Below are 13,619 nucleotides of genomic sequence, written 5' to 3' on the forward strand. Positions count from 1 at the left end.
GGTTCTTTTTAATGAGTAAAGATTTCTAGATAAATGTAAACATTTTGCTACAGTTCTTTAAAAAATTTTTTTTTTAATGTTTATTTTTGAGAGAGAGTGCGCAAGCAGGGGAGGGGCAGAGAGAGATGGAGACACAGAATCTGAAGCTCGCTCTAGGTTTTGACTGTCAGCACAGAGCCCGACGTAGGGCTTGAACTCATGGACGGTGAGATCATGACCTGCGCCGAAGTTGGATGCTTGACTGACTGAGCCACCCAAGCCACCCCTATGCTACAATCTTTAAGGATTTCCTATATGGGCCAAGTGATTTTAAGGAAGCTCTGGTTGATTTTAACAAAGTAAAGACAGCCAAAAAAGTAAACTACTAACCAGTTTATTAGCATCCATGGAGTGTTAATAAAGAAATGTAAATGAATAAGGTAAAAGAAAATGTTCTAAAATTATTCTTATTACTTCAAATAGCATGGTGGACATACCTTTAAACCTTTGGCAGAAATTTATGAGCAGCATGTTACTAAAGTGAATGAAGAAGTAGCCAAACTTCGTCGGCGTCTCATGGAACTGATCAGCTTAGTTCAAGAAGTGGTAAGACTACTACTGAAAGATCATTGTCCGTTTTATAGTTTATCATATATAATATATATGTTTTTGCAGTACAAATCAATTATATTGAAATTGATACTTGAAAATTTGATAAAGTATATTTATAGTCAGTTTTACCAACTTCAAACAGCTAAGGAATTTGCATCTAAACCCCTGGCCTGTTCCACAGTTGGAGCCAGAGAATTGCCTTATGCAGAATTAAGAGAATCAATGAATGAGTTAAATAAGCCTGTTTGATACAGAGTCAGTAATTGACTCCTAAACAATCAATACTGACTTTTAAAAAGTCATTAAGTCATTCATTCTTTGGACTCCCAGGTTTTGGGAGAGTTTCTGCTACCAATAAATGAACTGTTTCTGATGTCTTGAATTAGAACTCTGCAGAATTGAAAGAGTAATATTTAACACTACTCTTTAGATACCTTATGGGTCGAACAGCTTTGGTAAGCTATTTACCATTTGAAATATTATTTGGGGAAATGTGTTAAGTTTCAAACATTTAAGTACTGAATGTACTTTTGAAATATATTTTGTTTAATGTTGCCAGAAGGCCAGTTGTAACTAGTGAGTTTTACAGATCATTCCTAACTTAAGATATCTTTGTTTTACCCTTTCAGGAACGAAGATTCAAACCATTGTTTATAGTAGTGTTTCTGAGTTGTGTGTTTGCTACCTACAAAGTAGTTTTGGAATATAAACGAGTTGAAAGACTTCTCTTTGGACTTCATCTAACTACCTTTCTTTTCTTTTCTCTTGGCAACATTATTTGGTTGTTAAGGAAGGTGTTCTAGGTTGATTTTCTTATTGTTTGTATTTATAATAACAATAAGTATAGGAAAGATTGCTTTTTTAATTTTGGTAGCATCCTATTATGAAATCTACAATGTACTCTGGAGTCTTTGAAAATTCTATTTTTTTCCTCTGTTCTGAAAAAAATTAAAAACTATGTAAACTAGAATAGATATGTTTTCTTTTTATGTGTATTTTTTAGAGACAGAGTGAGAGAGCACACACTCATGTTCACGCAAGTTGGGGAGGGGCAGAGAGAGGGACAGAGGATGAAAAGCAGGCTCTGTGCTGACAGCAGAGAGCTTGATGCAGGGCTCAAACTCATGAACTGCGAGATCATGACCTGAGCTGAAGTTGGACACTTAACCAATGGAGCCACCCAGGCGCCCGAAGAATAGATAATGGTTTTTGAGTTTTTATTTGTTCTAGGGTTTTGCATGATGTGAACCTGGTATTAGTATATATTTTTATTTTTGTATAGTGGTTTTCTATCAGAGATATGATTGGGGCTTTGAGTATGTATGTATTTTGTATATGGTACCTGAAGCATTTATTTTTTAAGATTTTATTTTACTTTTAAGTAATCTCTATACCCAGCTGGGGCTCAAACTCACAACCCAGAGATCAAGAGTTTCACACTCCACTGACTGAGCCAGCCAGACTCCCCAAACAATTTTTTTGTAATTGTCTTACACTGTTAAAATAGCATGTACTTTATTATGTTTTATTTATTTTTAAGAATATCATTCCTGATTTGGTTCAGTGCACAGTTTTTTAAAACAGTGAGTTTCCTATGATATGTAAACAATTAAAAAGTATTATTGGCTTGGAGCACCTGGGTGGCTCAGTTGGTTGAGCCTCTGATTCTTGATTTTAGCTCAGATCATGATCTCACAGTTCATGTGATCGAGCCTTGTGTCAGTCTCTGCACTGACAGCAAGGGGCCTGCTTTGGATTCTCTCTCCCTCTCTCTCTGTCCCTCTTCTGCTCACGTTATCTCCCCCCTGCCCCCCAAATAAGTAAACATTTTTTTTCTTCCAGTATGACCTTTATTAGGTAATGCTGATATTTTGATACTTTATTAGGTAATGCTGATATTTTGATCCCTATTTAATATACTCCTTTATTTTTTTATTTTTATGTATTTAATTTTATTTTTTAATTTAAATCCAAGGCAGTTAACATACAGTGTAATAATGATTTTAGGAATAGAATTTAGTGATTCATCACTAAATGTACATGTAATATCCAGTGCTTATCCCAACAAGTGCTCTCAATGCCCATCGCCCATGTAGCCCTTCCCCCCACCCAACTCCTTGCCAGCCACCCTCTGTTCTCTGTATTTAAGAGTCTCTTATTGTTTGTCTCCCTCTTTGTTTTTATCTTATTTTTCTTCACTTTCCCTTTTTTGTTTCTTAAATTGCACATGAGTGAAATCATATGGTATTTGTCTTTCTTTGACTGACTTATTTTGCTTAGCATAATACCCTCCATTTCCACCCATGTTGTTGCAAATGGCAAGATTTCATTCTTTTTCATCATTGAGCAATATTCCATTGTTATATATATGTGTGTATATACACACATACACACACCACATCTTCTTTATCTATCCATCAGTCTGTGGACATTTAGGCTCTTTCCATACTTTGGCTGTTGTTGATAGCGCTGCTATAAACATTGGGGTGCATGTGTCCCTTCAAATCAGCATTTTTTATCCTCTGGATAAATACCTAGTAGTGCAACTCCTGGGTTGTAGGGTAGTTCTATTTTTAATTTTTTGAGGAACCTCCATACTGTTTTCCAGAGTGGCTGCACCAGTTTGCATTCCCAACAGTGCAAAAGGGTTCCCCTTTCTCCACATCCTCGCCAACATCTTTGTTGCCTGAATTGTTCATTTTAGCCACTCTGACCAGTGTGAGGTGGTATCTCATTGTGGTTATGATTTGTATTTCCCTGATGGTATGTGATGTTGAGCATCTTTTCATGTGTCTGTTAGCCATCTGGATGTTAGCCACTTATTTGGAAAAGTGTCTATTCATGTCTTTTGCCCATTTCTTCAGTAGATTATTTGTTTTTCGGGTATTGAGTTCTTCATGGGTTTTGGATACTCTTTATCAGATGTGTCATTTGCAAATATCTTCTCCCATTTTGTAGGCTGCCTTTTAGTTTTTTTGGTTGTTTCCTTTGCCGTGCAGAAGCTTTTTATCTTGATGAAGTCCCAATAGTTCACTTTTGCTTTTGTTTCTCTTGATTCTAAAGATGTGACTAGTAAGAAGTTGCTATGGCCAACGTCAAAGAGGTTGCTGCCTGCCTTCTCTAGGATTTTAATGGCTTCCTGTCTTACGTTTAGGTCTTTCATCCATTTTTAGTTTATTTTTGTGTATGGTGTAAGAAATTGGTCCAGGTTTATTCTTCTGCGTGTTGCTATCCAGTTTTCCCAATACCTTTGCTGAAGAGACTTTTTTCCATTGGATATTCTTTACTACTTTGTCAAAGATTAGTTGGCCATATGTTTATGGGTCCATTTCTGGGTTCTCTATTCTGTTCACTGATCTGTGTGTCTGTTTTTGTGCCAGTACTGTACTGTCTTGATGATTACAGCTTTGTAATATAGCTTGAGGTCTGGAATTGGGATGCCTCCACCTTTGGTTCTTTTTCTTTTTTTCTTTTTAATTTTTTTGTTTTAATTTTTTCTTTTTAAGTTTATTAATTTTGAGAGAGAGAGAGCATGAGCAGGGGAGGGGCAGAGAGAGAATCCCAAGCAGGATCCATGCCATCCATGCCCGATGTGGATGTGGGGCTTGAACCCACAAACCGTGAGATCATGTCCTAAGCTGAAATCAGGGGCCAGATGCTTAACCACCTGAGTCACTCAGGCGCCCCTGGTTTTCTTTTTCTACATTACTTTGGCTATTCAGGGTCTTTTCTGGTTCCATACAAATTTTAGAATTATTTGTTCTAGCTCTGTGAATAATGCTGGTATTAATTTGATAGGGATTGCATTGAATATGTAGCTTGCTTTGGGTAGTGTCAACATTTTAACAATATTTGTTCTTCCAATCCATGAGCATGGAATGTTTTTCCATTTCTTTGTGTCTTCAATTTCTTTCATAAACTTTCTGTACTTCTTAGTCCATAGATCTTTCATTTTGGTTAGGTTTATTCCTGTGTATTTTATGGTTTTTGGTGCAATTGTAAATGGGATTGATTCCTTGATTTCTCTTTCTGCTGCTTCATTATTAGTGTATAGAAATGCAGCCGATTTGTGTACATTGATTTTATATCCTGCAACTTTGCTGAATTCATGGGTCAGTTTTAGCGGTTTTTTTGGTAGAGTCTTTTGGGTGTTCCAGTCATGTTGTCTGTGAAGTGTGAGAGTTTGACTTCCTCCTTGCAGATTTGGATGCCTTTTATTTCTTTTTGTTGTTTGATTGCTGAGGCTATCTAACACTATGTTGAATAACACTGGTGAGAGTGGATATCCCTGTCGTGTTCCTGAACTTTGGGGGAAAGGTCTGTTTTTCTCAAGGATGGTACTAATTGTGGGTTTTTCATATATGGCCTTTATGATCTCGAGGTATGTTCATTCTGTCTCTACTTCCTTGAGGATTTTCATCAGGAAAGTATGTTGTATTTTGTCAAAATTAAATGAACATTTTTAAAAAAGTATTATTGGCTTACATAAAAGAGGAAATCAACTGACTTTAAGAATAATTGCAGTGATTGCATTAATGTATGTTTGCTTCTATTTTAAAAATTCTTCAATCAAATTTTTTTTACTTGTTCACCTTCTAGGAAAGAAATGTAGAAGCTGTACGAAATGCAAAAGATGAGCGTGTTCGGGAAATTAGGAATGCAGTGGAGATGATGATTGCACGATTAGACACACAGCTGAAGAATAAGCTTATAACACTAATGGGTGAGTGGTTTTCTATGCTGTTGGGATATTTGATGCTTTGAGCCAATCTAGAAAGAATCAAATAGGCTAGGGAGGAAAAGATTGGTTTCAAAAATAAAAGTTCCAGTTATTAAATGTCCCTTTATCAAATAATATTATACCTAATTAATATAACTCCTGCTAACCTCTTGGGTATGTATGCTTCTAGAAATGGCCTGATTTGGCAAACATGCCTGCCTTTCATCATCTTTTTTTTCCCCCCCCAACATGCAAAGTGGTTTCTTCTTTTTCTTTTTTATTTCTACCTTTTTTTTAAGTTTTTTCTTTTTTTTTTCCTACTTTTTTAATAGTAATTCTATAATGATAATTCATTTATTCTTGTGTGTTTCAGCTTCTTAAGACTGTACCTGTCTGGGCATTGTTTTTTGTTTTCACAGGTTTGTTTTTATGTTTAAAGAACATATCTTTTGTTGACATGTAATGTAACATCTGGCCAACTTACTGTATTCTTCTTTTTAAGCCAGGGGGGAATTACTTCAGAAGAGTTGATTGAGTAAAAAATTTACTTTGCTAGATCTTTTATATTCCTTTAGAAGAAACAATAACCTTAATGTCTTTCCAGAGTATAGTATTATGTATTCTTTTATGAATTTAATTGACCTTAATTGCAGTTTGTCTAGAACTATAGTTATGGTTGATTCTGAAATCCCCTTGTCAAAGCTACTACAATATTAGATCGAACCTTTTTCTTTTTTTTTTTTTAAATGTTTACTTATTTTAGAGAGTATGTACACGAGCATACTCTTGTGAGGGAGGGGCAGAGGGAGAGGGAGAGAGAAGCCCAAGCAGGCTCCGCACTATTAGTGCAGAGCCCAATGCAGGACTTGTTCCCACAACTGTGAGATCATGACGTGAGCCAGAATCAAGAGTGAGACGCTCAACCAACTGGGTCACCCAGGTACCCCTAAATGGAACCTTTTAAAGTTCTGGTGAAATTTTTTAGGGTAGCTATAGTGAAGTTTCACGTAATTGAAATTGATTCTTTGTTATTGACTATGTTCAGTGAAAGTTAATTTTATTCTTAAACCAGTGTTGGTGTTTTGCTGTTTTTAAATAGGTCAGAAGACCTCTCTAACACAAGAAACAGAGCTGTTGGAATCCCTACTTCAGGAGGTAGAGCACCAGGTGATGAAATAATAAATGAAATTTAATAAAATCTGTCCACAGGCTTTAAAAATTATTTATTATGGCTTTAGTTTGCATTTGTCTTATAACTAATGTTGTTAAGCATCCTTTCGTGAACTTACTTGCCATCCCTTTATCTTCTTTATTGAAGTGTCTTTTGAGGTCATAGCTAAGAAATTTTTACCTAATGCAACATTGCAAAAAGTTTTTCTTAACGTTTTCTTGCAGAGGTTTTGTAGTTTTTGGTTTTATATTTAGTTTTATGGTTGTCTTTGAATTTTATGTTATTATTATTTTTTTTAATGTTTATTTATTTTGAGAGAAAGGCAGGGACTCCCTGAGAGGAAGAGAGGGAATCCCAAGTAGGCTCCACACTGTCCGTGCAGAGCCCGACATGGGTCTCGATCTCATGAACCATGAGATTATCACCTGAACTGAAACCAAGAGTTGGACGCTTAACCAACTGAGCCATCCAGGCACGCTATTGTGTTTTTTTAATGTGAGGTGTGGATCCAATGTAGTTTTTTGTTTTTGTTACTTGTTTATGGCTGTTTTTTCTAGCACCATTTGTTGAAGACCAGCCTTTCTGCACTGAATTGTCCTTGTATCTTTTTAAAAAACTAGTTGTCCATATATACATTGGTCTATTTTTAGACTCTGTTTTGTTCCACTGATTTATTTTTATGCCAATACCACACTATTTTTCATTACTGTAGCTTTATTTATTTATTTGTTTATTTATTTATTTATTTGTCATTCTGTGGCCAAATCTGGTCACCAGGGTTGTTTTATTTGACTCATATGCTAACACATATATTTTTAAAACAGACATTTTAAAGCAGATGATTTTACATGAAAACCTAGATTCCTAACTAAATTTGAATGAAATCAACTTAGATCAAATATTTGATTATGAAAAAAAATTAAAGTACTAGAAGAAAACATGAATTGATATTTGTATACTCTTGGGACTATCAAATGGCTTTCTAATAAATACCTGAAGTCCAAAGGTCATAAGCCTTTGGCAAAAGAATTATAAACATCTATATGGCAGAGAGAGTGACGGAAAGAGATAAGAGGAGAAGGAGGAGAAAGAAATGGAGGAAGAAAGAGCAGGAGGAGGAGAAGAAAAATTTGTCAAAAGACAAATTAGGAAACCAAATTTGTAATATATATATAGTAGACAAATGCTAAAATATCCCTAATATCTGTGAACTTCATCAAAATTAATAAGAAAATTATTAAATTACCATTAGAAAAAAGATAGAATTGGGAATTCACAGAAAAAATATAAGTGGCCAAATAAACAAATGAAAAGGTGCTTAGTAACTTAACAGTTAAATAAAAAATAATAAGATACAATTCACTCTTCACACTGGTAAATGTTAAAAAGATTAATAATACCCAGTATTGGCAAAAATATGAAGGGAATAGGCACTTTTGTACAGTGATGGGTCAGAAATAGAAAACACAGGATATTTGACATTAGTCCTTAAAAATTTAAATATGCCTTTCCTTTGACTTGCACAGTTGCACTTCTACATTTATTTTATACACATTGAAAAATGTTTACATAAAAATGTTTATTGTAGAATATTTGTTATAATGAAAAATTTAAAACTAATTTAAATGTCCAAATCAATAGAATATTAGATAAATTATTGTAGATTCAGACAATGTAACACCAAGAACTCCCAGGAAAAAATAAAGACATTAAAAAATTTATGTAACATATTATTAGATGAAAAGTATGTGTGTACCTAATGATCTTATTTAACATTTTGTTTTAATGTTTATGTATTTTTGAGAGAGAGAGAGAGAGAGAGAGAGAGAGAGAGAGAGAGTGTCTGCGCGGGGGAGGGGCAGAGAGAGAGGAAGGCACAGAATCTGAAGCAGGCTCCAGGCTCTGAGCTGTTAGCACAGAGCCCGATGTGGGGCTCAAACTCACGAACTATGAGATCATGGCCTGAGCTGAAGTTGGATGCTTAACGGACTGAGCCACCGAGGTACCCCTATAATGATCTTATTTTAAAAGAATTATATGTGGGAGAAATCCCGGAAAGTATACACAAACTATTAATAGCAATCTTCTCTGGTGGGATTATTTTATACATTTCTCTGTTCAGTTTTTAACTAGAGTATATTTCTTCTATAAACTTTGCTCACCTGGGGGAAAAAAAAGCTATATAGATATTTTATGTTTCCTTTAGTATCTGCTTTCTCCTTATTTCTTTCTAGGAAACTAGTATCTTGGGTTATCTGAAGAAGAGATTTTTTTATTTTCTCTAATTCCCCCTCCATCCAAGGACCCCATGCACTTAACACATTTACAGTCGAGAAAATAAAGGGGAAGAGGCTGTCTCCAGTCCTATATGCTCAATCTTTACTTAGGCTTAAGAAGAATACAGTTTAGTAGTGTGTACTTCAGAGACCAGGACAGTGCATGTGTGCAGCCATGGGCAAACTGCTTAATTCAGTTTCCCTCTCCATAAACCAGTCACAATAATATCTAATTATTAGAATGGCTATAGGGATTGAATGAGAATATAAATGCCTGGCATATGGTAATTACTTGCTAAGTAGTTATCACTATTTTTTTTTTAATTTTTAATTTTATTTATTTTTTTAAAAATTTACATCCAAATTAGTTCAACCATGATTTCAGGAGTAGATTCCTTAGTGCCCCTTACCCATTTAGCCCATCCCCCTTCCCACAACCCCTCCTGTAACCCTGTTTGTTCTCCATATTTATGAGTCTCTTATGTTTTGTCCCTCTCCCTGTTTTTATATTATTTTTGTTTCCCTTCCCTTATGTTCATCTGTTTTGTCTCTTAAAGTCCTCATATGAGTGAAGTCATATAATACTTGTCTTTCTCTGACTGATTTCACTTAGCATAATACCCTCCAGTTCATCCATGAAGCTGCAGATGGCAAGACTTCATTCTTTTTGATTGTCGAGTAATACTCCATTGTATATGTATATATACACCACATCTTTATCCATCCATCCATCGATGGACATTAGGGCTCTTTCCATACTTTGGCTCTTGTTGATAGTGCTGCTATAAACATTGGGGTGCATGTGTCCCTTGGAAACAGCATACCTGTATCCCTTGGATAAATACCTACTAGTGCAATTGCTGGGTTGTAGGGTAGTTCTATTTTTAGTTTTTTGAGGAATCTCCGTACTGTTTTCCACAGTGGCTGCACCAGCTTGCATTCCCATCATTACTGCAGCTTTATAATAAAAGTATTAACTCTTCAACTTCACTCTTCTCTTTTTTAGAGTTGTTTTAGCTATTCCAGGTCCTTTGCATTTCTATATGAATTTTAGCATCAGCTTATTAATTTCTTTTTTTATTATTATTTATTTATTTTGAGAGAGAATGCGTTATGTTTATTATTTATTTTTACAGAAAAAGCCCGCATGTGCGAGGCAGGGAGAGAGGGACGGAGGGAATCCCAATCCCAATCTGTGACAACAGTGGGAAGTCTAACTCAGGGCTTGATCCTGAGAACCATGAGATCACCTCCTGAGCCGAGATCAAGAGTCAGATGTTCAACCAGCTGAGCCACCCAGGTGCCCCATCAGCTTGTTAACTTCTACCACAAAGAGTTTTGGGGTTTTATTTAAATTGCGTTGGATCTATAAATTAGTTTAGGTAGATGTGACATCTTAATATTGAATCTTTGTTCATGAAGACTCTTTATTTAGGTCTTTTATAATTTCTCTCAGCAGTGTTTTGTAGTTTTCAGGATAGAAGTTTTTCATATCTTATGTCTGATTTATTCAGTATTTCAGAATTCTTAATGTTATAGTAAATAGTGTCTTTAAAAATTGTTCATTTCTGATTTTTTGTGCTTATACAGTTGGTTTTTGTATATTAGTCTTTTTTTTTTTTTTTTTAACGTTTATTCATTTTTGAGAGACAGAGGGAGACACATTGTGAGTGGGGGAGGAGCAGAGAGAGAGGGAAACACAGAATCGGAAGCAGGTTCCAGGCTCTGAGCTGTCAGCACTGAGCCTGATGAGGGGCTCGAACTCACCAACCCTGAGATCATGACCTGGGCTGAAGTCGGCTGCTCAACTGACTGAGCCACTCAGTCGCCCCTGTATATTGGTCTTGTATGCTTCCATCTTGCTAGATTTAGTTTAGTTCTAGTAACTATTTTGTAGATTTCTGGGTTTGCCTGCAGATAATCATGTTATCTCTGAATACACACAATTTTCTTTTTGATCTGCTTTTTATGTAGTTCCTGTCAGGATTTTACTGACCAGAACTTCTAGTATAATGTTGATTTAAGTATGATGTTAGCTGGATGTTTAATGTAGATATTCTTTATCAGGTTTTGGAATTCTGTTCCTATTTGATGAGAATTTTCATTAGGAATGAATGTGGGATTTTGTCAAATTCTTTTTCTACATGTATCAAGGTTATATGGTTTTCCTTTTTCTTAATATGGATTATTACTATTTTTAGTATTAAATGAACTTTGTACTTCTGGGTTAAAAACCTTGGTTTGGTCAATGTACTGTCCTTTTAATGAATTATTGGATTTGATTAGAAAAGATATTGTGTATAATTTTTGCATTTTTATGCCTCAGAGAGATTAGATGATAGTTTTCTTTTCTCAGAGTATCTTGTCTGGTATTGTTATTAGAGTAATGATGGTCTCAAAGAATTTTAAAGTATGCCCTCTTCAGTTTTCTGGAATAAGTTCTGTAGAGTTGGTGTTCCTTTAGAAGTTTGATAGAATTCACCAGTGAAGACATTTGGGCCTTGTTTTCTTTTTTTTATTGGGTTCGTCTCCCCACACCCACTTCCCGCCAACCCTCCCCGCTCACTCCTCCCACCACCACCCCGGGGCCTTTTTTGTGGAGTGGTTTTCAACTACAAATTCAATTCCTTTAATAGACATAGAGCAGTTTATGTTACTTATTTCTTGAGTAGGCTTTGGTGGTTTCAGTCTTTAAGGAATTATTTCGTTTGAATTTGCCAGATTTATTGGCACATAGTTCTTAATATTCACGTATCCTTTTTTTTTTTTTAATTTGTTTTTATTTTAGAGCTCATGAGCAGGGGAGAGGGCTAGAGGTAGAGAGAGAATCTTATGCAGACCCCATGCTCAGCGTGGATAGAGCATGACATGGGGCTCTATCCCTTGACCCTGAGATCATGACCTGAGCAGAAATCAAGAGTCAGCTATCCACCTGACAGAGCCACCCAGGCACCCCCTCTTGTTATCCTTTTAAATTTGTAGAATGCAGTGATATTACCTCTTCTTTTTCCTGGTATTGGTAGTTTGTGTCTTTTTTGCCTGATCAGTTTGGCTAGAGGATATCTATTTTTCCTGATGTTTTCAAAGAACCTGGCTTTTTGTTTTTCTCTGTTTTTGTTTTCTATTTCCTTGATTTTTGTTTTGATCTAATTGTTTTCTTTCTTTTGCTTAGTTTGAGTTTAATTTGCTCTGTTTCTGAAATCTTAAGATGGAACCTGGGGTTAGTAATCTGAGACATTTCTGTTCAAAATATTTTCTTCCTTTGTGAGTTATTTTTTGAGCCATATTACTTAGTTTCCAAATGTTTGGTTTTTTTCTGATTGCAGTGTCTTGAGATCAGGTTGGTTGGTGATGTTGTTCAAGTCTACTATATTGTAGATTTTCTTTCTACCTGTTTGATTATTGAGAGAGGATTGTTGACATTTTCAGCAATAATTGTGTATTTATTTGTCTTTTCTTCTGGCAGTTCAATCAGTTTTTGCTTCATGTATTTTGAAGCCATACTATTAAGGTCCTAAATGTCTAGGATTGTTACATCCTCTTAATTGTTTCCAACATCACTATGAAATGCCTTTTTTTCTTTTTTTTTTAGTTTATTTATTTGAAAGAGAGAGAGATGGAGAGAGAAAGAGAGAGGGAGAGAGAAAGGGAATCCAGGCAGGCTCTGCACTATCAACCCAGAGCCGGACATGGGCTTGATCTCATGAACCATGAGATCATGACCTGAACCTAAATCAAGGGTCAGATGCTTAACTGACTGAGCCACCCTGAAGGCATCCCTGAAATGACTTTATCATAAATTTTTTGCTTTGAAATCTATTTAAGAAAGCCACATCATCTTCCTTTTAACTCATGTTACCATGACATATCTTATTCTGTCTTTTTATTTTTAATATATTTGTTTTTAAATATTTAAAGTCTGTGTCTTCATGCAGTTGGGTCTAATGTTTTAATCTGATTGAACAATCTTTGACTTTTTTTTTTTTTTTTTAAGTAGGCTCAGGCTCCATGCTCAGCATGAAGCTCAATGCAGGGCTTGAATTGAGTAATTGTTTCTGGATTTTGAGTATTATTGTCAGTGAATGACACTAATATCAGTAATAAAAAAATAAAGGTAAAGGATTAATTTGAATTAAAAAAAAACACACAATGATCTACTTAATAAGAGATAGATCTAGAGAATGGTGAGGAATTTAAAATGAGGAAAAAAACATTACTAGTGTAAAAAGGACTACTGACAGAGGGAACTGTTTACCTTAAGAGAGTATGAAGATAGGACAGTTATGATTTTGTATTCTAGGATAAACTCAGAATGTAGAAAGCAGAGAATTAAATGATTTTGATAAAATCACTATAGTGAGTTTTTAAATAATAAACTGATAGCACCAACTAAAAGAAGTTTGTAAGAATACAGGGTATTTGAAAAAAAAATAAATTAAGATGCTTTATCTAAAAGGTATGTGGAAAAAAAAATAAAAGGTATATAGAGAGCCCTGCATCCCCAAATGAAGAATACATGCTCTGTTTCAGTTCATATGAAACTGCTCCAGGGTGCCTGGGTGGCTCAGTTGTTTAATTGTGTGACTCTTGATTTCAGCTCAGGTCATGATCTCACGGTTCATGGGATCGAGCCCCTCATTGGGCTCTGCACTGACAGCACAGAGCCTGCTTGGGATTCTTTCTCTCCCTGTCTCTGCTCCCCCCCCCCCCCCCCATGTGCACATGCTCTCTCTCTTTCTCTCTGTGTCTCTCAAAATAAATAAATAAACATTTTTTAAAAATCCATAAAAAGGAGTTTACAAAATTATTTGCAAACCCAGTATTAAAAAAATCATTTTGCAGTGCCTGGGTGGCTTGTCTG

General features: G+C 35.3%; 1 protein-coding gene across 7 annotated transcripts in view; it reads left to right on the forward strand.

Annotated features, from left to right (window-relative positions):
• The window catches only part of TRIM37 (tripartite motif containing 37), a 143,253-nt gene that overhangs the window by 21,164 nt on the left and 108,470 nt on the right, over positions 1-13,619 (forward strand). For all 7 annotated transcript variants that reach the window (XM_027034246.2, XM_027034247.2, XM_027034244.2 and 4 more), the window contains exons 6-8: positions 463-585; positions 5,191-5,314; positions 6,411-6,478. In XM_027034246.2, coding sequence (XP_026890047.1) covers positions 463-585; positions 5,191-5,314; positions 6,411-6,478 — 315 coding nt within the window. The remainder of the gene's footprint in view (positions 1-462; positions 586-5,190; positions 5,315-6,410; positions 6,479-13,619) is intronic.

The sequence above is a fragment of the Acinonyx jubatus genome, chromosome E1, assembly GCF_027475565.1.
Source record: "Acinonyx jubatus isolate Ajub_Pintada_27869175 chromosome E1, VMU_Ajub_asm_v1.0, whole genome shotgun sequence".
Lineage (NCBI taxonomy): Eukaryota > Metazoa > Chordata > Mammalia > Carnivora > Felidae > Acinonyx > Acinonyx jubatus.